The 27029-nt window shown below is 42.1% G+C and overlaps 1 protein-coding gene across 4 annotated transcripts in view; it reads left to right on the forward strand.

Moving 5' to 3' along the window:
• Nucleotides 1–27029, forward strand: part of LOC126108425 (pneumococcal serine-rich repeat protein-like) — a 105394-nt gene that overhangs the window by 31929 nt on the left and 46436 nt on the right. For 3 of the 4 annotated variants that reach the window (XM_049913639.1, XM_049913637.1, XM_049913640.1), the window contains 4 exons: nucleotides 636–862; nucleotides 6185–6442; nucleotides 17678–17914; nucleotides 19001–19181. In XM_049913639.1, coding sequence (XP_049769596.1) covers nucleotides 636–862; nucleotides 6185–6442; nucleotides 17678–17914; nucleotides 19001–19181 — 903 coding nt within the window. The remainder of the gene's footprint in view (nucleotides 1–635; nucleotides 863–6184; nucleotides 6443–17677; nucleotides 17915–19000; nucleotides 19182–27029) is intronic. The other variant, XM_049913638.1, reaches the window with a different exon arrangement.

The following is a 27029-nucleotide window of genomic DNA, read 5'->3' on the forward strand; positions in this document are numbered from 1 at the left end:
ATGGCAATCAAATTTGAGCATGTCGTTAATCGCAGTGCTGCACGTCACACTGTCAGACAGCCCACACACAGTCAGGTGATGTCAAGATGTCAATTGGAAGTATTCAAACTCCCCTTAAAAAAAAAGTATTTACACACATTTAGAATGTGTTCACACTATGTTCCGGGACTTCTTAGTGGAACTTAGCAGCCAGGACTGTGAAAAGCTGTGACATATGACTCAGAACTTCTACTATAAGGTTCAATTTGGATAGCACCCGCACACCTAAGTCGTGTTACACTAATCGTTAGCACTCACAGTCACCGAGCCGGCCCCATTTGTTGGTAGAGCTGAAAGAAAACCCGGAGGACGTGTCTAAACTTGTAAGTCGCAGTCAGGGGATTGAGAGCTGTCGTTTTGATAATGAAACCGTGAACAGTGAAAGATTTAGATGCAATTTTGAACTGCACAGCATAAAACGCTCTCCGACACTCCTCACGGGAGTGGCATCGGGTCGGGAATGTATCGGAGGTATCAAAAATTGCAATTCGTAGACTTTGGGAGCCACATTTTTGGAAAAAGATTACCAGTGTTTGTCGGACGTGTCTCTCGTACCGGCCCGTAGGATGTGACGCGCAGTGTCGCGGCTGTTCCAGTGCCGCCACCGGCGGGGCCGTGGCCGGACGCGGACTCCGCTCCGTGGGCGTCGGTGACTCCTCCGCTGCCGCACCAGCCGACGGAGCAGCAGGGCTGCTGGGAGAGGGGAGCGGAGGTGGCGTGGGGCGGAGCTGCCGCCCGGGACGCGTGGGGGCGGCCGCTGCAGCCCGCCTGGGAGCGCGAGAGCGGCACCGGCCTCGACTCGTTCATGGACTCCTTCAGCCAGGTGAGCGAGCCTTTCCTCTACGAGTAGCCCGCTCTGAGCTCGCCCTACAGTTTCGGCAGTGGAAAACGGTGTGGTGAGCCCGCCCACTTACGTTACTCTAGTCGCACCTACTGCAGCGCCACAGTGAAACTTGTCACTCTTTGTTTTTCGAATCCTCGGAACGGAGTAGAAGTTGAGACGACCACTTTCGCGTGAAAAAAACTGAAATAACAGAATCCCTTTCTGTGAACTGTTTTTGCAGTTATTCGACTATTTTATACGGCACGACAAGAAAATTGAAGCATCCAGAAGACAGTCAAATGTCAGTACAACTATGTATTCACACACACCACCGGTTGTAATGTTAATTACTAGAGCTGCAATTCTGTGGTCATTCTAATTGTCACAGAGTGCTTTAGTGTCATTCGTGTTCTGTGTCGTAACCTGGCCCGGTAGGGTATACAAGGTGTATTAATAGTGTGAGGTCCCTTCAGGGGCTCAGCATTCGTTTGCCGGTTGCCGTCTCGGCGACACCTGGGTTCCCGAGCTGGGGACCGGTAAGTGCCACCAGTCCCTTGTCACCGCAAGCTCCGGGTGTGCTCTAGCGACCACTCTGCGGCCCGATAGTGGGACACTGTGTGGCACAGGGAATAGGGATCTCGGCTTGACCGGCCAGACTGTGAGGGTGGTAAAAACCTCTTAAAAACCTTCAATCTCGAGGTGCGCTTCGTGCCGACTTGGTGCACGGCTGTCGAGGAGGAACGGTTGTTAGCAGCCGACCTCTGGGGAACTTGCCACACAGTTTTTTCAGGCATGTGGGGCTCTGTCTGAGTGGACCTTTATTTCCCTAGCCGCTCGTGGGAGCGACACGGTACCCTCGAAATTGTCTGCTCCTCCCGGCGCGACGGTCTTATTGCGTGGGAGTACTCGCACCCGATCGTCTTAACAATTGAGGGAGGCTAACTCTCCTGATAATCGGAATCAGTTGGACTACGATAACAGGGCTCGAGGAGTCATAAATCGAAATGTTTTTCTGGTGATTAAGAGGGAGGAGGAAACATTTGACGAAGTGTACCCACTTCTGTATCCGTAAAGGCTCAGAAGGACTCGACAGTAGCGTGAAGTCTATAAAGCGGTTGTGAAACGGTTCTTTGCCGATAGAGACTAACGATGGCAGAGCAGGTGGAACTACTTGAGAAGTAGAATTGGGTGACTGTGACGTAATTGTAGAGTTGCACAACTCCCTTAACTGCAGTGAGGGTGTGGTCGTGTGCCGTGACATTGTGGACACAGACGGTGTCGAACTTAAAACGGGAATGGTCTTCACGAGGTTTACAGGATGTAGAGCAAAGACACGTAAGAATAATGGAGAAAAATTGAGAAGACCGCCACCTTCATTGTGACCTCCTATTCTCCGACACTGCCTGAGCACACCGCGGCAGGTTTCCTCTGACCTGACTGTGTGGTGCCACAAATGCCGTACGGTGCCGAGTTGTGGAGGTGAAGTAACGTGTGGGAAATGTGGAAAGGCAGCCCACGAAGTTGGGACTGTTCGTCTCTGGCAGTTTGCATTAACTGCTCTGGGAGCCATCCGGACTAGAGCTGAGACGGCCCTGTTTTTGCAGAGGATGGGGGTAAAGCGAGACCACGCTGACGAAATTGCTCCCGTATCCCAGTGAATGTGTGTAGATACGGGACTCGTCTGGAGGAATTGAGAGTTCTTGTACGGGTTCGACCCTGTTGCCTCCGTCTGCAAGAGACTCATTTTAAACAGACCGATGCGCCTGTACTCGGAGATTGTCACCTCTACAAAAAAACACTCCCTTACAGGTGACAGGGCAAAAGGTGGGGTAGCAGTGTTGGTCAAGCACACTTTCACCCCTCACCTGTGCCCTTAACGACAACACTACAAGTGGTTGCCGTTTGAATAGTGGCCCGTGTTGCTGTCACGGTATGCTGTTTGTACCTTCTGCCCCATGAGCCTCCCAACAGTGGCTCGTCTTCTTGATGAACTACCCTGTTGTCCCTTCCTCCTTTTGTGGGACTTCAATGCATACTGTGTGCTGTGGAGTTTTCACAGCACTTCCCATACGGGTCAGATACCTGAGGATCTGATATGCACTGCAAATGTAATACTGATGAATGTGGGTCGAACTGCACAATTTAGCTCCGCTACCAGTTTCTGTGTCTGTAGATTGTGCCTTCTGCTTTTGTAGACTACTTGACGGGGAGTAGACGGTGAACTTCTCGGTAACCAACAATATGAAGGAATTCGACCACCCTTTGTCTTTGTGTGGGGCTGCTTTCTTGTGATTCTTGTGGGGACGATAAAATTTGGTTTTCCATTTTACTGGCCTTTTTTCATAGACTTTCACCACACACATTGGTATATTATTAATCCAAGGGCGCTGATGACCTTGCTGTTTACTGCCCTCAACCATAAATCATTGTCATTGTCATATCATCAGCATCATCATCATCATCATCGTCGTCAACATAGTGAGATGTTGAGTGATAATTATGGAAATGCTGAAAACTAGTGTGAGATGGCTTTACTTGTGCGTTACAGAGTTTGAAGGAGGTCTTTCTGTGATTCTCCATTTGGCCGTCCGAACGAATCGTGCAATATTGTGCCGACGGTCGGAGTCGTGCAGCAGTCAGATGAGGAATTGCTGTCCCTTGCGTAAGCTGCTGTCGATACCACGGCACAAACGGACGGTTTGGAGTGGTGACACGGCCGGGAAGCACGGACTGCTGACGAATAGTGTCACGATGCGTTTGGCGATCGATCACAGTTCTGCACCGATGACCACTGTCGGCGAGTGGGACGGCAACCACGGGAGAGGTCCGGTACTTCCGATGCTTAGCAGAGGCACAGTGGTGTTATTCTGGCCATCACGGTGTGAGGAGCTGTAAGATTAGACTTCTGGCAAAGGATGGTAGTGATTGACGGAACTTTTGACAGCACAACATAATATCACGGACACCTTTCATTCTCGTGTGAAAGTATCGAGGTGAAATTTTTCCGCAGGCCGATGCTCGACCTCAGAGAATGTGTGTCTGTTAACTGTCTGCGTGATGTCGAACTTCTCCGGTGACAGACAGAATCCGCAGATCTGTCTCCGATAGAAACTGTGTGCGACAAGCTCGACAGTCGACTTTGTCCCTGTGTCAGTATGCAGGATATCGCGAACTGTTTGACAGTTTGAAGCACTTTGCCTCATAAAAGGGTAAAACGAGTTTACGGTGCCTTTCTCGGATGTCTGGTGTGTGCGGCCGAGTAGAAAAGGTGCGGCATCGTAGCAGATCATACTGCAAAGTTCTCTGTAAATTTGACTCAGTTTTGTAATCACTGAAGTAACTTTTTATACCCTCACAACCCGAGAAGTTCCATTTTCATTCCTCCTCCACCCTTACGTGCTGCACTTCCTTTGTCAGGCAGTGTAGTAATGTAGCACAGATGAGCAATTACATTTTATTGCTGTTTTATTGCTTGTTTGCTACTGGTAGCATTTAATTTTTGTGGCTACATGTCAAAAACGTATGTCACATAGCAGTGCCTAAGAGTATGTGTATAAATGTGATTATTTGTTATAATATTGTTGTAACTCTCATTGTGTTTACTCATTTACTGTAATTATTTACTCATCCTGTTTGACACACAGACTTTTTTTGTCTGAATCAAGTTTACGAGATAGCTACCATAGTAACAATCAGAAAATCAGCTCGGATGTCATTGTATCGTTCTGCTATCTCAAGAGTTTGTTAGCGCACTCAGTTACGGGTAATACTTGCTGTTGGTAACCTAACAGTTGTGACTAACATCCACTGTTTGCACGGCTTTTCATTTATTTTTTTGACATTTTTTTGAAACGTGCTTCACAGCTCTAATAACCTTCAATAAGTTTGTGTTACCACTATAAGCTGCTTCTAAGGAATAATGCTTTATTGATGACTGTTTTGGTAGAAGTTTCATTTTGATGTCAACCTCCTCCTCCTCCTCCTCTCTTTCCTGTGCATTTGTCCCACATTGGTGCAGAGTCAGCACAGTAACTTGTGGATTTTGGCATGGTTAGTTTAAGGGGTGGCTGAATTTCCTTCCTGGTGTCACTCTGGGATGGGATTTGTATGCCTCCAACTGTCTGCGTGTAGTGTTATTCGTATGAAAGGAAATGAAAGTTTTCTAGATATTTGCTGTCGTGTAACTGAGATGTATGGCTACCAGCCCGGTATCCACCTAGTGGGATGTGGGAAAATGCCTAAATGCTGACCAGCACACTGACCCTCTTCATTAATCCACCAGACGGATTTGACGCAGGGGCCGGCACGCCTCCCCATTCCGCAAGCAGTGCTTTAACGCACACGGCTGTCTGGGCAGCCATTTTGAAGTCGCCATCGAAACACGTTATAATAAAAACATCTCGGTAGAGTAGTTAACATGTAAAACAACGTATCTGAATTAACAGCTATATTTGTCAAGAAAATTTACATCTGCTATAAAATGTTCTTTACATCACATACCAACACAGGTCTGTCAGTTTCAAGGCATAAATCAGCCATTTTAAGATTTGCAAATGAACAGCAAAGAACTTTGTCAGAATTATGTCAGTATGTGCTGTGGAGAATTCGTGACTGCAATAGTGACAGTTTTGATGTAAATGTTATTGACAAAACAACTGTTACCTTGGGTACGACGTTTTACATGTTGACCTATATTTTTATTATAATGTACTTTTAAGTGAAACTGAAAATGGTTCTTTTTACCAAAGCTAGTTGTCAATAAAGTATTCACTAAAAGTAAGTTATGGTGGTAACATGAATTTCATACGTTGGTAACATTAATTTCTTCAGATTTATTTTATGAGACAGAATGTCAGAAATGGTTTGCAAAAGTGCACAGCAAACAGGTACGGAGGCTCTCCTCAGTCTATTAAATAGACCAGATAATGCAAATTAACAGTGTGTGCACGATTGTGTCCAGAGTTGCACGAGGTGTATCGAAAAGTTCAATGTATCTCTGTGCACTACACTTTTAGACACTCAAAGGGAAGCCTTCCTGCCATATTTTCCACACTGTCGACTGACTCCCTCGGCACAGCCACTTCTCCCTCCTTCTCGTTATCAGTTAATTTTGTGGCATCGGCAGCAAATCCTCGTGGTTGTCCTCGGACGTACTTCCCGCAGTCAGATTTCAGGTGTGCACTGCACCGACTCGAAGTGGTCGAAGCCCGTAGCTAGGCGTGTGTCCGAGTGAGTTCCCACTTGGCCGGGGCTACATTTCACTTCGTTGAGCAATAAACGTACACTTGAGCTTTGTTCCTGACGGTAGCTCGTGTCGGACAGTCGCTGCAGATCCTGGGCAGCCGTAATGCGGACGACGCGGCGGGTGTCGGCGCAGACGCGGGCACTGTGCCCCCGGACGCCTCCACTGTCGCACTGCCGTACCCCGTGGCCGACCCCGCGGGGTTGCGGGAGCTGCAGAACGCGATGGGTGCCACGGACGAGGAGATGGCCATCCTGCAGCAGCTGGGTGGAGCGGGGCCCATTTGGGTGCCCATCAAGGCCGAGGCGTCAGCTTCAGTGTCCGCGCCTGAGGAAGAGGTAATGTAACTGTCCTCTCTCTGTGTGTGTGTGTGTGTGTGTGTGTGTGTGTGTGTGTGTGTGTGTGTGTGTGTGTGTGTAGGGGATTGGCTGTTGTCAGTATCTCTGGAATGTTCGAGCTACACCTTTTCATTTTGCAGAAATATTTTATAATAAGTCAATCAAAGCTTTGACCACTATTTCCTACGAATAATTGGTTTTTGGTTCCTTAAAGTTTTGTAACAAGTTCTTGTTGAGCAAATCTCTTTTTCTCTTGCTTTAACTCTAAGTTCAGTGTTGCGTAATTTCAGTTTTGTAGAATAAATACATTAGGAAGTTTATCTAGTAAAGTAAAACAGTCAGTTCTATAATTTTTTTCAGACACGTCTCAATTGCACTTCGTTCGTCTGTTTACAAATAATTTATGTAACAGACTCTGTATCCTGAACTTATCTTTCATTAGAGAGAGTCATTCTTAATTTTTGTATTCATTGCATCACAGAATTGGTTTACAATTAACCAATGTTGCATTATTATATTTCTAAGCAAATTGTTATGATGCAGGTCCCGACTTCTGGTTGTTGCTGGGTGCCGGGTAGAAGATAAATTTGCTCGGTACCCTTAGGGTCTACCTGATTTGAAAAATATGGTATTGTATTGCCATAAATGAAAAAAAAAAAAAGTCTGTATAAGTATATCAAAACATGACAATATTATGAAAAGGATAGAGTGCTACTCACCATATAGTCGGGATCTCGAGTTGCAGACAGGCATAACAAAAGTCTACTAAACACATAAGATTTCAGCCAGAAGGCCTTCTTCTGAATACAAAACATACAAGCACACATTCATGCAGATGCAGTTCACACACACACACACACACACACACACACACACACACACACCAATGTGTCTGTCTGCTGAGGCCAAACTGTGACCAACTGTGCGTGATGGGAATAGCAGTCTGAGTGGTGGGTGTAAGGAGAGACTGGGGAGGGAAGGGGGAGAGGGAGGGGTAGCAGGGTAGGGCAGCTAGGTGCAGCGTGTGGGTTAGACAGTTGGGGGGAGGGGTGGAAAAGTGGACAATGGGTGAGTTTACAGAATAGAGGGCTGTGTAGTGCTGCAATGGAAACAAAATAGGTGGATAAAGGTCTATGACTAACAAAGGTCGAGGCTGAGGAGGGTTACGGGAACTTCGGATATATTGCAGGGAGACTTCCTACCTGCGCAATTCAGAAATGCTAGTGTCGGTGGGAAGGATCCAGTTGGCACAGGCTGTGAAGTAGTCACCGAAAGGAGTAACGTTGCATCGGGCAGTGTGCTCGGCAACTGGACGGTCCGGCCGTTTCTCGGCATCAGTTTGTCGGTGCCCAATTGTGTGGACAGACAGCTTACAGGTTGTCGTGCCCATGTAGAAAGCACAGTGGTTGCGTCTTAGCTTGCAGATTGCATGACTGGTTTCACAAATAGCCCTGCCTTTGATGGAAAAGGTGATGTTTGTGACTGGACTGGAGTAAGTGATAGTGGGAGGATGTATGGGACCAGTCTTGCATCTGAGTGTACTACAGCGATAAGAGCCATGAGGCGAGGGGTTGAGAGCAAGGGTGGAGTAGGGATGGACGAGAATACTGTGTACGTTCGGTGGGTGGTGGAATATCACTGTGGGGGAGGGGTGGGGGAGGATATTCATTACGATATTCCTCATTTCGGGCTTGACGAGAAGCAGTTGAAACCGTGCCGGAGAATGTGATTCGGTTGCTCCAGTCCTCGGTGGTACTGTGTCACGGTGGTACTGTGTCACGAGGGGAAATCTCCTCATTGGCTGGACAATGGGATTTTGCGAGAAGTTGGGTGGCTGGAGAGATAAGGCACAGGAAATTTGCTTCTGTACAAAATTAGCGTGGAATTACTGTCTGTGAAGGCCTCGGTGAGACCCGTCGTATATTTAAAGAGGAACTTCTTATCACTACATATGCAATGACCACGATTGGCTGGGATGTGTGGAAGGGACTTGTCAGTACGGAGTGGGTGGTACGACTACTTCTCGTCGTGCTAGAAATGAGAAATGTCCTACCCACTATCCTCCCCACCCCTCCCACAGTGGTATTCTGCAGCCCACGAAACGTACACAATATCCGTTCCGTCCCTCCTCCTAATCCCTTGCCTCGTGGTTCGTATCCCTGCAATAGACCTAGATGCGAGACCTGTCTCATTCATTCTCCCGTCACCACACACTGTAGTCCTGTCACAAACATCAAAGGGAGAGCTACCTGCGAAACAAGTCGTGGTGTATACGAGCTGTGCTGCAACCAGTGTGCATCATTCTACACGGGCGTGACAACCGACGAGCTGTCTGCTCGAACGAATGGCGACTGACAAACTGTGGCCGAAAAACAGCCGGACCACTCGGTTGCCGAGCACAACACCTGACACGACGTTCTTCATTTTAATGACTGCTTCGCAGCACGTGCCGTACGGATCCATCCTACCGACACCAGCGTTTCTGATGAGCGCGGGTGCTAACTCTCCCTGCAATATATTCTACGTTCCCATAACCCTCCTAGCCTCAACCTTCGTTAGTCATTGTCCTTCACCCACCTATCCCCTTTCCTGTTCCCACTCCACAACCTTCTATTCCATAAGTGCACCCACAGTCCGTCGACTTCTCTTCCTTTTCCACTTTCCCCACCCCCTCCTCGCTCCATCCCCCACTGCCCACCCCCGCTGCCACCCTTCGTCCTACCTCCCAACTGCACCTAGCCGCCCTACAGTCTCCCCACCTCGTCCCTGTATGCCCCCACAAGCAACACTTTACTGTCCCCCACCTGTACCCTGCTCCCCCTCCCCACTCAAGCCTCCACCTTACGCCCACCACCCAGGCAGCTTCTCCCGTTGTGCGCAGTTGGTCACAGTCTGGCCCCGACAGCCAGACACATTGGTCACGTGTATTTGAGCTGTGTTTTGGTGAATGTGTGTTTGTATCTTGTCTATTTTGGAAGGTGGCCTACTGGCGGAAAGTTTGTGTGTTTAGTAGTCTTTTTATTGTGGCTGTGTGCGACTCGACATCTTCGCTATATGGTAAGTAGTAATTTATGCTTTTCGTAATGTTGTCATTATTCCATCCTGAATTTTCCATTGTTATATTGAAACATTAATATCATAAATATCCTAAAATATAAAAATGTACCCTTTGTCACTAACAGGGCAGCCATAAGAACTCCTCCTCATCAGTTTTTAATTATAGTGTCAGAATGTGTAGAATGTAACTAGGGCTTTACGTGTGTAATAAGGAGTATGCAACCTCAACCATTTTCGAGAAAATAGAGTTTGAAAATTTAAAGCAGTCTTATAATATACTTCGTGAAGTCACAAATGCTCACAGAGTGTGTGCAGTAAAATTCATAAGCGGTAATTTCACAAGCGTTTGGTCTCAGAATCGAATCTTATGCCGCTACTTTTCTTTCGTTCCCACGTAATTCTAACAACAGATTTATTGTGACTGTGAAAGTTTTAACATTTAGTACGTCATTTCTTATTTTTATAATCTTTACCGTGAAAAGTTGGACTTTAAAATTTTGGAAGTAGTTTCCCATTGTAACCATATTTCTGCGTTTGTAGCAATAAAATTGTTTCACAGAAAGAGCTGTTCACTGTACACAAGTGCTGTATTTAATCAAAATTTTGAAAATTCATTGTAAAGCGTTTCACTTCAAAGACAGGTTAACTTTCTAATTATGTGGAAGTACCAGATACATCGCTACATTTATTCATACAATCAGACATTTTGGAACTCTATCGAGTAACTACCCGAGTCGCAAATATCAAATAAACTATTCTCTTAGTTTGTGGGTGCTGTTCCCTTTCTCGCTCCGTCAACCCGTAGTCATTTGTGCATATGCAACTGTTTCTGGTGGGTCAAAATTACCTGTAAGAATACTGGAAAAAAGGTTCATTCAATGAGTTATAGAGTACCTGGATGTATACCATTCCCTTTTCCCCATTTTGGACATTTCATTACACCCATTGTATATTTTGTATTTATTGTTATGCTGACACTCAATTGGAATATACGGGGTGATTGGAATCTGCCACATTCGTTGATGTTCCTTCAGTCTATTTCAGAGAATTATACCTGCGTCGTGAGGTTCATTTACTTAAATTAACAAAACATAAACAATTGGTCATTTACGTATTCTCGCCGAGAATATGCTTAGCCCAGAAAAGGTGGGAGGACTGATCTGCAGTGTCAGTTTGTGAACTTTGTGTAGGTCATCATTCAGATGTCTAAAAATTCTTGCCCTTTCGTTCCTGTACATATGTACTCTGCGGTGGCATCTGTTGTTGGGAATATTGATTCATTCAGAAGAAATGCAACTTTCATTCAGTGAACACTAGACAGAAAAATCATACATACGCAGATGACACTTACTTAAGAATAGTACAGAAAACTGAGCGCTGTTCAGCAGGTTTACTTTTCAGTACTCTTCCAGCAAAACTGAAAAATTTGAGTGATAAGCCCAAGTATTTAAATCCAAAGCAAAACATTTCCTTGTGACATTACTACTCATTTTTGTACGAGATTTCCTTATAGTAGTTGGGAACTACATTTTGTTTATAAATCTTCTAATTGTAGTGGTTAATAAAAAAATAAATGGAGAAGAGAGACCGTGAAAAAGGGAAAGAATGAAAAGCAAATCGGACTTTGTATTACAGAAAAGCTATCGGACTTCGTTATTCGGAAAAGCTATTGTTGGGGTGGTCCTTGTGGCGTTCTTGAGCAAAAGTTAAACCAATTTCCACTACAAAAATTATTGAAAAAGAACAGAGAATAACAAAATGTAACTGACAGGGGGAAATGGCGTAGCTTAGAGTTCATTCTTCACCAGGTTAACATGTCTTCTTTCGTGCGGTGTTCAGGTCTTCAAAAATCTCCTTCAATTCTGCATGAAAAGTCTGCTCCGAAATCTTGCAATCGTCCAGGAATTACTAATTTATACTAATTAAAATCATCTTGATACTGTATGCAATTTAATTTACTTTGCTACTTCCATCCTCCGAATTTCTTAACAACTTCCACAATATGTCTAACATTAAAATCAGATCAAGACTAGCTAATAAGTTTTTTTAATGTCTTCATCAGATCACGTCTGCCTTAAGCTTCGGCTAGAGAGACAAACAAGAAAACGGGTAGAAAAACAAAAAAGATGTACAATTTTAGTATTTTCTCTGCCGTTGAGCGCTCATACCGCTGCATAATCTTCTAATTCTGCAAAATATGTATTGACTCTTTGGATGACCAAGTACCTTTGGCTCACTAGGTCCCACTTGATTTTTAAAAAAATGTAAGTAAATAAATAAATAAAATTACACTACATTACATTACATATGTTACATTAAAATAACTGAACCAATCTTTGCTTATTACAGTTTATACAAACCCTTAAAAAATTAATAATAATATAGTAGTAGTAGTAGTAATAATAATAATAATAATAATAATAATAATAATGCCTTGGAGGCCGGGAAAAGAATAGGCTTACAGTATGTTCTGCCAGTCGTAAAAGGTGACGAAAAGAACAAACCACTAATAGGGCTAACCCCCCTTTTAGTATGATTAGTTGGTTCAGGACAGAACTAATGAAGCCTCAGACAAGCGCCGTCATGGTCGGGGACGACGCTTGAACCCTATGCCCGTCCACAATGGTAACGACACTGCTAGCCGCACGGAAAATGATTTAAATCCAAATAGCGGTGTTTTGCAGGATATGCTTCCTGCAACCACTCTAGAAGGAAAACAAAGGCAGAGGAAGAGATGGTCAGGTGAAGTTAACAGACACCTCATGTTCTGTTATTACCAAGCAACAAACCTAGGAACCAACACAACTGGATACAGATCACAAGTATACAGAACATTTATTACCAGATACCCAGAATTAAAATTTTTAACAGAACGACGACTAGCTGATCAGATCTGTGTAATAATCAAAAATAACAGGATACCCCAGTCAGAATTAGAAAACATCAAACAACAAGTACAACAAATACTGGAACAAAATAATAATAATAATAAGAAGAAGAAGAAAATACAGTAATGGACTCAAACATCCCAGAGCAAACAAACAAAGAACAACACGCATCAGTTAAACAATCAGAGGAAAATGAAATCTTAATACAGCCTCCAGAACAAGCACAAATAGAACACAAAGTGACACACATGTTAGATATAGAAGAAAAATTTCAGCTGACATATATAGAATATAAATACACAAATACAGACATTAGACCATTCTTGCATAGGCCACCAAATAACCCACAAATCGAAACAACAATAACAACTATCAACACAATCATACACAACAAAATAAATGAAAACACAACTATGGAAGAGTTACAACTACTGATTTATATAGGAGCACTCACTACACTAAATATACACACTAGGCAGAGATCAGAACCAACCAACACACAGAAGAAACTCACAAAACCAGCATGGAAACACAGGCTACAGATCAGAATAGAAAAACTGAGAAAAGACATCGGACAGCTAACACAATTTATAAGAAATGAAATGTCAGAAAAAAAAACGAAAAAGGTTAGGTAAAATCTCACAACAAGAAGCAATAGAGCAATTAGATGAAAAGAAGCAGAAATTACAAGCATTGGCCAAACGACTTAGAAGATACAAAAAAAGTGAAAATAGAAGGAAACAAAACCAAACATTCAACACACACCAAAAGAAATTTTACCAGACAATAGATAACACACACATTAAAATAGACAATCCACCAAGCATAACAGACATGGAACACTTCTGGAGCAACATATTGTCAAACCCGGTACAACATAACAGGCATGCACGGTGGATACAAGCAGAAACAGACACATACAAGATGATACTGCAGATGCCTGAAGTGATAATTTTGCAACATGAAGTCACCCAAGCTATTAATTCTACTCACAGTTGGAAAGCCCCTGGAAAAGATAAAATAGCAAATTTCTGGCTAAAGAAGTTCACCTCAACACATTCACATCTAACTAAATTATATGAATATAATAGAGGGAAACATTCCACGTGGGAAAAATATATCTAAAAACAAAGATGATGAGACTTACCAAACAAAGCGCTGGCAGGTCGATAGACACACAAACAAACACAAACATACACACAAAATTCAAGCTTTCGCAACAAACAGTTGCTTCATCAGGAAAGAGGGAAGGAGAGGGAAAGACAAAAGGATGTGGGTGTTAAGGGAGAGGGTAAGGAGTCATTCCAATCCCGGGAGCGGAAAGACTTACCTTAGGGGGAAAAAAAGGACAGGTATACACTCGCGCGCGCGCACACACACACACATATCCATCCACACATACACAGACACAAGCAGACATTTGTAAAGGCAAAAGCAACTGTTTGTTGCGAAAGCTTGAATTTTGTGTGTATGTTTGTGTTTGTTTGTTTGTCTATCGACCTGCCAGCGCTTTTGTTTGGTAAGTCTCATATCTTTGTTTTTAGATATAAATTATTTAACAGTTACATTGCAGACCCATACACATTCCCTGATACACTTACACATGGAATAACTTATCTGAAACCTAAAGATCAAGCAGACACAGCAAACCCAGCTAAATATCGCCCCATAACATGCCTACCAACAATATACAAAATACTAACTTCAGTCATTACACAGAAATTAATGACACATACAACACAGAACAAAATTATAAATGAAGAACAAAAAGGCTGTTGCAAAGGAGCACGAGGATGTAAAGAGCAACTGATAATAGATGCAGAGGTCACATATCAAGCTAAAACTAAACAAAGGTCGCTACACTACGCATACATTGATTACCAAAAAGCTTTTGATAGTGTACCCCATGCATGGTTACTACAAATATTGGAAATATACAAAGTAGATCCTAAATTGATACAGTTCCTAAACATAGTAATGACAAATTGGAAAACCACACTTAATATACAAATAAATTCAAATAAGATCACATCACAGCCAATACAGATTAAACGTGGAATATACCAAGGAGTCTCATTAAGTCCTTTCTAGTTCTGCCTTGCTCTGAACCCACTATCCAACATGCTAAATAATACAAATTATGGATACAATATTACTGGAACATACCAACACAAAATCACACATTTGCTATACATGGATGATCTAAAACTACTGGCAGCAACAAATCAACAACTCAACCAATTACTAAAGATAACAGAAGTATTCAGCAATGATATAAATATGGCTTTTGGAACAGACAAATGTAAAGAAAATAGTATAGTCAAGGGAAAACACACTAAACAAGAAGATTACATATTGGATAACCACAGCGACTGCATAGAAGCAATGGGAAAAAAAGATGCCTATAAATATCTAGGATACAGACAAAAAATAGGAATAGATAATACAAATATTAAAGAAGAACTAAAAGAAAAATATAGACAAAGACTAACAAAAATACTGAAAACTGAATTGACAGCATGAAACAAGACAAAAGCTATAAATACTTATGCTATACCAATATTGACCTACTCATTTGGAGTAGTGAAATGGAGTAACACAGACCTAGAAGCACTCAATACGCTTACACGATCACAATGGCACAAATATAGAATACTTCACATACATTTAGCAACAGAAAGTTTCACATTAAGCAGAAAGGAAGGAGGAAGGGGATTTATCGACATAAAAAAAACCTACATTATGGATAGGTAGACAATTTAAGAAAATTCTTTATAGAACGAGCAGACACTAGCAAAATACACAAAGCAATCACTCATATAAATACATCAGCTACACCATTGCAACTTCATAACCACTTATACAACCCTTTAGATCACATAACATCAACAGATACGAAGAAAGTAAATTGGAAAAAGAAAACACTACACGGCAAGCACCCGTATCATCTAACACAGCCACACATCGATCAAGACGCATCCAACACATGGCTAAGAAAAGGCAATATATACAGTGAGACGGAAGGATTCATAATTGCAATACAGTATCAAACAATAAACACCAGATATTACAGCAAGCATATTATTAAAAATCCCAATACCACAACAGATAAATGCAGACTTTGCAAACAACAAATAGAAACAGTAGATCACATCACAAGCGGGTGTACAATACTAGCAAATACAGAATACACCAGAAGACATGACAATGTAGCAAAAATAATACATCAACAGCTTGCCTTACAACATAAACTTATAAACCAACACGTTCCCACATACAAGTATGCACCACAAAATGTACTGGAGAATGATGAATACAAATTATACTGGAACAGAACCATTATAACAGATAAAACAACACCACAAACCTGACATCATACTCACCAATAAAAAAAGAAATTAACACAACTAATCGAAATATCCATACCCAATACAACAAATATACAGAAGAAAACAGGAGAAAAAATTGAACAATACATCCAACTGGCTGAGGAAGTCAAAGACGTGTGGCATCAGGATAAAGTTGACATTATAACAATTATACTATCAACTACAGGAGTCATACCACACAATATCCAGCAGTACACCAACGCAATACAGCTATATCCAAACGTATATATACAACTAGAGAAATCTGTAATTATTGATACATGTTAAATTACCCAAAAGTTCCTAAATGCAATGTAAAATATACCGTACAGTTAAAAGGAAGTCACACTTGACCAGGGTCCACGTCACTTTCCATTTTTAACCACTCACAACGTCTGAGAAAGGAAAGAAATAATAATAATAATTATAATAATAATAATAATAATAAAATGTGAAGATCTTGTCAACATGCAGGTCTGTGTGAACACCAAAGTGTTACCTGATACTACCGGAGATTAATTTGTTAATAAATCGTATAAATAGACTTAAAAAAATCTCTGGCCAAACTGAAGGTTGCCCTTATGTCAGCATTTGTTGTTTAGATACAAAGTGGTGTTCCACTCGCTTCACATATTAAACTGCGTATGGCGGCCTGTTCTTAACTTGATGAGCTCCAGTTCGTTCCATCAGTGTCACGGGCACAAGGTTCGTCACAGCTGGATGGTTGATTTAGGCTGTTGTTTACCACTCTTTTGCCCACTGGTGCCGTGTCCTTGTCTCGAGAAATGAGATGATAGTGTCACAGGGCTGGACGCAGAATATGCGTCGTGCTTTGCTTCTTTCCCCTTGTTCCAAGTCTTCACCTTGTTTTGGGGTCTGCTGCAAGACACCTTGGACAGTCTTATATTTCTGTACTGTGCTGATGACTAGCTCCAATGTTTAATCTCTTGTTTTGAAACTTTATAAAACTATTATTTCACTTTTTGCAGTGTACTTTGCTCAAAGAAAACTGATTAGTCTGAAAAGTTATAAATAAATTAATAATTATCATAGGGGATGAGAATAAAACAGTGGTTTCTTCTCGGAGGTCGCTGACCGTCAACAAAATGTGAAGTTCTGATGGGAGCGGCAACAGGCCGCCATTGACTATGTGAACGGAGCTTTGTTGCTTCGATCCAACCTGTTTGTCACTAAACAGAGTAAACAAATAGTAATTACAGCAAATTCCTGATTACTCAAGTGCAGATTATCCAACTTGCAGATAGTCAGTGCATAGTTATGGAATTTTGAAAGAATAAAATAATAAAACCTGAGATAATTAGAATGAATCTTTTCATTCAGAATACAAATTTCTGTTAGTGAAGACACAGATGACGAAAACATCCTCGTTTGACGAAACAGTAGTACCGGTGGGATTCGAGTAGCTTCGTGATCCAGATACAGTGAATGAAGTGCGTTCGAAGAAGGATGAGGCAGATATAGTAAACAAAATGCAATCAGTAGAGGAAGAGAGTTAAGGCAAAGCGGTCGGGGAACCTATTATTGTGCATACTGAGGCACTAAAATTCATCAATCCATTACTAGCAGATGTGAGAGAAAATTCATGTGGCTGTACTGACCATTTGACACAAAAGTGGGTCAACTACTTCCGGAAAATGAACTGAAGGCAAGTTATAGAAAACAAAGTATTTTAAGTATAGTTTTGTTCGAGTGTTTTATAATTGCAGTAAACAGCTGTTTCGGATTTTCTGCAGTTTCACGTTATCCGTGCTGTCTCGGGTCCAGATTAGCCCAGATAGTTGGGATCGTACTGTGTCTCCAAATTAGTGTTGGCAAAAATTCATTAAATATGTTTTATAAACAAGTATTACAGTTTCATTGCTCAGATGCCAGAGATAACTTTCAGATAAAATATCCTGCAGTCTCTGCTTCAGGAAGAGGAGGAGGAGGCGGACATCGTGGACCTGGACCACCAACGGACCGCCCCAGCGGCTTCAGCCGCAGATGTCACCCGCAGAGGCGGCGACAGTGCGGCCGTGTCGGCGGGGCCGGGCGGCGAGGCACCGACGGGCATCGAGAAGGCCGTCCCGGAGACTTCCGCCCGGCGCGCTGGGGCCGGAGGTGCCGCGCCCGTGGCACCTGTCGTCGGCTCTGTCAAGGTGGGAATATTGGCAGCTCTGAGTGAGCCTCCCCACCTCCACATAACTGTGGCACCACTCACCCGTACGAACCTGCTCGCTGTAGTCGAGCCTCGGTCTCCCTCTACAATTTTTACTGTCCCTCACCTCACCCTCCACATATACAAACTGACGATTCCCTGTCAACTCGAGACGTGTTCTATCGACCGATTCCTAATTTTGGCAAGTTGTGCCAGTTTTTTCCCCGTATCAATTCATTACCTTCTTTAACTACCCACCTAATCTTTCGCATTCTGCTGCAGCACCACATTTCAAAAGGTTCTATTCATATTCTCGTCTGAACTATTTATTATCCACACTTCACTTTTATACGAGACTACACTCGAGGCAAATACTTTCAGAAAATATTTCCTAGCACATAAATCTATTGTAGACATTAACAAATGTCTCTCTTTTTGGAAATGCCTTTCTTACTGTTGCCATTCCAAATTTTATATCTTCTACACTTCTACCATAATCAGTTACTCTACTACCGACATAGCAAAAATTATCTACTTTTAGTGTGTCATCTCCCAGTCGGTTTGCCTCGGCGTCAGCCGATTTAATTCCACTGCATTCCGTTATCCCCATTCTACTTCCGTCGGTATTCATCTCACGACACCTTCTCGAAACTCTATTCCGACCTCCTTACTCGTGTTGCGAGTCGTTTGCCATCTCTGACAGAATTAAAATGTCTTCGGTAAAGTGCAAAGTTTTTATTTCTTCTCTCTGAACTTAAATTCCTTTTCCAAATTTCTTCTCGGCTTCCTCCACTTTTTTCTCATTGTAATAATTGAATAACACGGCTACAGGCTACAACCCTGCCTTACACCCTTTCCGATCACTATTTCCATTCTGCGTCCTGTTTCTGCTAAGTTATAGATAACTTTTGTTCCCTCTGTTTTACTGGTGTACGGTAAATGTAGTGTTTGTACCGTTATTTTTTGTCACCTGGAAAAGGAGTAGATTTTTAAATGTTTGTTTCACAAAGTTCCGTACTATTTTGCTAACCCACGGCAGGTTTTCCCCGAGCCACAGTATCACCGAACCGCCATTCCCCTGTCGCAGAGGCAGTACGGAATGCGGCCGGCGCGCGGGGCCGGCAGCAGTGTGGAGAACCTGCTGGCGGCGTACGAGGCGAAGGAGATGGTGTGCCCGTCCTGCCACCGCTTCTTCCTGGGGGTGTCGGCCCTGCAGCAGCACGTGCGCGTGGCGCACGACGGCCGCGTTGGCCCGCCCCCGCTCAAAAGTGAGTGCATTTTTGTCTACTCGTGTACTCTCCGGTTCGCTGTACAGTGCAGGTCGGAGGGTACCTTCTACCTCAGCTAATCGTCCGTTCCACTCACAAATGTAGTGGTGCGATGCTTCTTTGTAAGCCTCGATTCCTCTTATCTCGTCTTTCCAGTCCTTACACGAAATGTACATTGGCAGTATTAGAATCTTTCTGCAGCCGGCTGTGTGGTCTAGTTTTCGTAATTTTTCTCGGTATTTTGCAAAAAAGGAAGTCACGACATTCCGGCTATATATTTAATTGACGTGATCGTGTCGAGCTGGACGTCACTATTAAAGGGTTACTTTTCTTACTCGTCTCGTATATTGCTTCCTCAATTTACGAATATCCGGGTTTGGGAGTGAGTGAATGTCATCTTTTCTGACCGTGGTATTTCAAAGACTTCCCTCGTATTTGTCAGGTGTCAATTGCAATATTTTTCTCTGTAAGTCTACCTTTATTCAAAGTGGTTGTGGGACCTTGGCTGTTCCGTGTAAATGTCAAAACAAAACACCTTCAGCCATCTAAATTTGCAGTTATATTTTATTTGTGCAACCAGTTTTAGCATTAGGTTGAGCCATCTTCGAGCCTCCTGACAGACGTGTAGGAAGTATCCCATCTCCCGTACACTCGAAATCGAGTGTCGATTGAAGGGATTGCTGTGTTAAGAAGAAATCTACAGATATCAGGAACTGCACGCTGGCCCCTATTTCGACTCTGTAAGAGATGCGATTCTTCCTACATGTTGGCCAGGGGGCCTGAAGGTGGTGCAATGTAACACTGAAACTGGTTGCACATATAAAATAAAACTGGAAATTTAGATGGCTGAAGATATTTCGATTTGACATTTGCACATTTTGTCAGTTGCCGCTTTTCCTCCGGCCTGACTGTGACCGGGACACACTGCACGGCATGCTAGCAATTGTTTACCGATGCCGTCAAAGGACAAAACAATATCACCTACCAAAATGCTGCGCCAAACCTAAAAAATGTTACAAATAAGGTAAATATCCTTCACAAAAAATGCCAAAAGTGCCTCTGGAGAGAGGGAGAGGGAGGGGGGGGGGGGGAGAGAGAGAGAGAGAGAGAGAGAGAGAGAGAGAGAGAGAGAGAGAGAGAATCAGTGGTTTCTACAAAATTTCACTAGTAGCACAAATTAACGTGGTAGCTGTCCAACTTGTAAAGTAATAACCATGCTGACTATGCAGCTTTGTGTGCGATGACTATGTAGGGACACATGTAGTTCAGAAATTGCGGAATGTTAAAATACGAAGCTATTAAATTTTAGATATTATCATAGCAGACAGAAAAAGTAAAAGATAGAAAGATACAATAGCCAGTGAAGTAAGCTGATGTAACCATTAGCTGTTTATCTCCTTAAATTTATGTAAATGAAAGACATTATTTTTTGAGACTGAAGTTTTAATGTGCATAGTAATTTCCAAGGCCGACCAAGAATCTTCTGGAAATCTTAATTTTATAATTTCACTATTTCATAAACTAACATGTTATTTTAGTAAGATTGCAATAAGAAAAATCATGTATACAAAACTACAGGGCATCTGGAAAGTTGTCGTGTAGTTAAGTGTTGCAAATGATGACCACAGGCAGCTACACAAGTCAAAATGACTTAATTTAATCGGAAAACCCATTTTACAGATGTGATTGTGGTGCTTCTCCCATATGTGGTTATTTCAGTTTTGAAGTTACATAGTGTACACGGGTGATTGCAAAACATGACAGATTTTGCTGCTCCCCAAAGAAATAAGTCTGGTGGAGCAAGGTCGGAAAGTTAGGGGCAATGGGTTTTCTGAGATGACACATTCCCCAGAAAACTCTTTCAGGAGACAGCATATTGTCATTAGCTGTGTCCGCAGGTTTGCAACTTGTCAAAACTGTGAGTAGTAGATTTCATCTTCCTTTAGCTGGCCGATGAAGTCGCAGGTCATTAAACGCTAATGTTCACTGTTCACAATTCCTTCAAAAATTTTGCTCACTAATGCACTGTATGCATATTGCTACCCACATACTAATTTTCTGGTCGTGCGATGGTGTTCCGAACACAGCAAAACAATTCTCTGTTGACCGTAATCATGTTTTGTGTGTTAACATGACTAGAGAGGTGGAATGAGGTCTAATCTGTATAAGAGGTGACATCACGAATATCTCTGGTATTCCCCTCAGTAAAAGATGTAAACCGTTTGCAGTAACAGATTCACTTTTCATAATCTGCATTGTTCAATTTGTGTACTCCTGTCATTCTGTATGGGAACAGTTTTGGTATTTGCCTAACCCCTTCTCAATAAGTCTACAAAATGCGATGAGGTACGGCTGTTTCTGGGAAAAAAATTGTATATTTATTGCCTTATCGAAACACACATTTGACAAAAAACAAATTGAACATCTGAACACTACGCATTACATTCAGTAGCTTTCATCCACTGAAACTAACTGTTACATGTTATGTAACAGTAGAATGAATTAATAGAAAAATCTCATATATACAGAAAAAACAGTTCCACAACTTTGTTTCGAGTTTCCAACGTAATCTACACCCGTAGTTCAGTGCACAGTTATTTCCAAATACACTGTAGAGGTGTTTCGTGGTATTACCTCGTGTCGTGGTGCATGTCGAGCGTGTTCTGTCACCGGAAGCACATATGTTCACTTTACCTCATAAAGAAATTCCAGTCGCCATGCTTGCAGTTAATTACTTTTGTAATTGTGCTGTGCAGTGTCATAGAACCGTGTTGTCAGTCTTCATCTCCTCGTAGACGTGTGTGAGTGCTGGAGGAGAGCTTTAATCTGTCCGAACTACCAAATAACGTAAACAACTTAGCGTCAACTCTTCTGTATTTTATGTACAGTGTTATCTCTGTACAGTGTCGGTTACAATAGCGGGTGATCAGATCTAACTTAATAGCTCGATTGACAGATTACAATATGTGTGGCTTGCTCTGACAACAGCTGTCCAGCTCTTTCAAATAATGACGTTTCTCGTTTTTTACATGTTAACATTCTTGCCTGTTGCTGTTGCGTCTTTGGCCTCCAGAGCAGCTTCAAACTGCGGTATCGGAAGAAGTGCTCCACCACAGCAGTCGGAGAGGATTACTTGCCGCCGCGCGTTAGCGATGTCTGGAATTGGTGTGACTTTCATTTCACCAGCTCATTCCCAAAACAGGAGTGTGCACAGTAGGACGTTGGAACACTTAACAGCTATCTAAGACTAAGTTTTCACCTGCACAGACATCTTTTGTCAGGGTTGTTGTGTTAATCTGGGTTTGCAGATGTTAGTAGTAGAGGCCCTTCCTGTCACCACCTCTTCCACCCGGGGTCAGGATTTGTGTACCTCAGCTTTCTGTATCTGAGTGGAAGTATGAGAATGTTTGTGAATCGTGTAACTGAGTTGGGACGGGGGGGTACCGATCCGATGTTCACCTAGTCGGATGCGATAGCTGTGGTGGCCGGCACACTGGCCCGTGTCGTTAATCCGCAGGGTGGATTCAATCTGGGGCTGGCGCTCCTCCTCGAAGTAGTGTCAGCATGCGCGACTATCGGGGCAGGTATGTTAATTTTCGTTACTAGTAACTTTTTTTTAAGTATAAAGCTTTTAGAAAAAGTGAAATGTGCATTTGAAAAGGAGAATGAGGGCTTTCAAATAAGCAAAGCCAATCTTGAAACACATGAATATTGGGAATTTGAATAACACAATCTTAGTAAATTGTGAATTTTGAATGTTTCTTTAAATGTAAGGTTTCTCTGTGAATCGTCGACAGTATTGGCATTGGGACTCCGTAAACTGTACCGTGAATGATAAGGTATTGTGAAATGCTGCGAGGCTAAGAATTTAGCAATTCTAAGTATTTGTGGTATATGCCTTATGTGTATAGTGGAAAACTGAAAAGAGAAGAAATTTCTGTGTGTGCGGTTTGGGTCCGTGGTGTAGGTATTTCAATTCAGTATAAAATCTTAACAAACGTTCTGCACTCATATGTTCACAAGTTCGTGACTTTTAAAGTCAGTTGGCAACGTGATGACATTTGTCGGTCGAGATACGTATTCGTCTGGCACTGTCACATTGCGATCTATGTCTGTATTATCACTGTTTTCTGCACTGCCTTGCAGTGATGCCTGCACATGATCCGTAGACATTACTGGTCTCTCTGAGCCCAATGGGTCAGCTATGTAAACGCTTTGTGCCCTCCATTCTCTGTATAGGTCCAAACCATTTTAACCCACTCTTTTCAGTTGTATCATTCAATTTTTCTGCTCACTTTTCATTCCTTACATCTTCATTTCTCTTTCAGGTCTCTCCTTGTTTTCCACACAGTCACATTTCCAGACAAAATTCTTAAAGAGCAAACAGAACTAAAATCACAAGCAATATTTAGAAAACTTTATTGACAACTGAGGATAAGTTTCAGCATCTCACAATACCAGAAAATAACGAAAGCAACCAGTAGAACTCTCGAGATAAATTATACCTTTACACGTTACATGAAATCATAGAATATGATCTGTGTATGTAACTACTAACACTGAAATTACCCAAATGTGAAATGTAAATTCATTGTAAAAATATATATGTCTATGGAGTGGATTGTGCTGTCAAATTTACATGTTGTTGTTGTGGTCTTTCAGTCCTGAGACTGGTTTGATGCAGCTCTCCATGCTACTCTTCCCGTGCAAGCTTCTTCATCTCCCAGTACCTACTGCAACCTACATCCTTCTGAGTCTGCTTAGTGTATTCATCTCTTGGTCTCCCTCTACGATTTTTACCCTCCACGCTGCCCTCCGATACTAAATTGGTGATCGCTTGATGCCTCAGAACATGTCCTACCAACCGATCCCTTCTTCTGGTCAAGTTGTGCCACAAACTTCTCTTCTCCCCAATCCTATTCAATACTTCCTCATTAGTTATGTGATCTACCCATCTAATCTTCAGCATTCTTCTGTAGCACCACATTTCGAAAGCTTCTATTCTCTTCTTGTCCAAATTATTTATCATCCATGTTTCACTTCCATACATGGCTACACTCCATACAAAAACTTTCAAAAATGACTTCCTGACACTTAAATCTATACTCGATGTTAACAAATTTCTCTTCTTCAGAAACACTTTCCTTACCATTGTCAGTCTACATTTTATATTCTCTCTACTTCGACCATCATCAGTTATTTTGCTCCCCAAATAGCAGAACTCATTTACTACTTTAAGTGTCTCATTTCCTAATCTAATACCCTCAACATCACCCGACTTAATTCGACTACATTCCATTATCCTCGTTTTGCTTTTGTTGATGTTCATCTTATATCCTCCTTTCAAGACACTGTCCATTCCGTTCAGCTGCTCTTCCAAGTCCTTTGCTGTCTCTGACAGAATTACAATGTCATCGGCGAACATAATTGCAGATAAAAAAAATGTGCACACAATCCGTAAAGCAATAACAAACTTCTACAGCACGGAAACTGAGACACGGTCTCAACACATTCTCCTAAACACTGTTCAGTGACACATAAAAACTTAAATATCTGCAAAACAGATGTAAGCCATCTAATTTACATTTTATAATTATATTAAAAATACTGTATATCTTATATTGCAAGATAAATTGAAAATGGCAAAATGCCAAAATGAGACTTGCAGTTATGTGAATAATGAGCTGATAAAACCACTCAGCAGTAGAAAATGGGAAAATATTTAATATGTCATTCAGTGACATATGGGGGGGGGGGGGGGGGTTTGTAGTGAGTCCAGAGACTGGTTTGCTGCAGCTCTCCAAGCCACTCTATCCTGTGCAAGCCTCTTCACCTCAGAGTACTGCTGAACCTGTATTGTTCTCAATTTGCTTAATATATTCATCTTTTGGTCTGCCTCTAAGATTTTAACCCCCCCCCCCCCCCCCCCCCCACACTTCCCTCCAGTACTAAGCTGGTGATCCCTTGATGGCTCAGAATGTATTCTACCAACCGCTCTCTTCTAGTCAGGTTGTGCCACAAATTTCTCTTCTCCCAAATTATATTCAGTACCTCATCATTAGTTAAATGATCTACCTATCTAATCTTCAGCATTCTTCTTTAGCACCGCATTTCAAAATCTTCTATTCTCTTCTTGTGTAAACTGTCTATTGTCCATATTTCATTTTCGTACATGGCTACACTCCTTACAAATACTTTCAGAAAGGACTTCCTGACACCTTATACTTACTGTTAACAAATTTCTCTTCTTCAGAAATGCTTTTCTTGCCAATGACAGTCAACATTTTATATCCTCCTTACTTTGACTATCGTCAGTTATTTTGCTTCCCAAACAGCAAAACTCATCCGATACTTTAAGCGTCTCATTTCCTAATCTAATTACCTGATTTAATTCGACTCCATTCCATTATCCTCATTTTGCTTTTGTTGGTATTCAAATCATATCCACCTTTCAAGGCACTGTCCATTCCGTTCAGCTGCTCTTCCAAGTCCTTTGCTGTCTCTGAAAGAATTACAGTGTCATCAGCAAACCTCAAAGATTTTATTTCTTATCCATGGAATTTAATTCCTACTCCTAATTTTTCTTGTGTTTCCTTTACTGATTGCTCAATATACAGATTGAATAATATCGGGGAGAGGTTACAACCCTGTCTCACTCCCTTCCCAACCACTGCTTCCCTTTCATGTCCCTCGACTCTTATAACTGGCATCTGGTTTCTGTACAAATTGTAAATAGCCTTTTGCTCCCTATGTTTTTTCCCTGCCACCTTCAGAATTTGAAAGAGAGTATTCCAGTCAACAGTGTCAAAAGCTTTCTCTATGTCTACGAGGGGATACAAAAAAAAGAAAGAAGGAATAATATTGCCATGAGCTGAGCTTGTGTGTTACGCATTTCTGCCATTAGGTGTGTATAGCACTACTCATTGCCAGTTCAGTGCCACGTGTGTTGTCCACCCGGCTTATTCTGTTCATATGCTGTGATTGTTTTTGACATCACTGTTTTGTTTTTGTTTTTTATTATGTCAAGTTTAAGTGAACAATGTGCCACAATGAAATTTTGTTTTCTCCCTGGTAAAAATGCTGCTGAAACTGTTTTAATGTTGAAAGCAGCTGTCTGACATGACATTATGTGAAAAACTCAAGTGTAAGAGTGGTTTTCTAGGTGTAAAAATGGCAACATGTCGATTGACGACAAACCTCGTTTGGGACATCCGTCAACTTCCCGAATTGACAAGAATAGTGAAAAAATTCGAGAGCTTACGGTCACAGACCTTCGACAGACAGGTGATAAACTGTCAAAGATTAATGGGTTATCTATGAACTCAGTTAAGTGAGTTTTAATTGTAGATTTGGGTATGAAAAGGGTTGCTGCCACTTACACTGGCCACCATAAAAAACGAAACAAGAACAAAACAGCAATAGCTAAAACATCACAGCAGATGAACAGAATAAGCTGGGTCAACAACACAGATGGCACCCAACTGGCAATGAGTAGTGCTATACGCGCTTAGTGGCAGTGCCTACTGCACAAGCTCCGCTCATAGCAATCTTATTGCTTCTTTCTTTTTTTGGTATCCCCTCATAGACTTAGAGAAAGCTTTTGACAATGTTGACTTGAATACTCTCTTTCAAATTCTAAAGCTGGCAGGGGTAAAATACATGGAGCGAAAGGCTATTTAGAATTTGTACAGAAACCAGAGGGCAGTTATAAGAGTCGAGGGGGGACAAAAGGGAAGCAGTGGTTGGGAAGGGAGTGAGACAGGGTTATAGGTTATCCCCTATGTTGGTCAATATGTAAAGGAAACAAAAGAAAAATTTGGAAGAGGAATTAAAATCTGTAGAGAAGAA

Source organism: Schistocerca cancellata, chromosome 11 (genome assembly GCF_023864275.1).
Source record: "Schistocerca cancellata isolate TAMUIC-IGC-003103 chromosome 11, iqSchCanc2.1, whole genome shotgun sequence".
Lineage (NCBI taxonomy): Eukaryota > Metazoa > Arthropoda > Insecta > Orthoptera > Acrididae > Schistocerca > Schistocerca cancellata.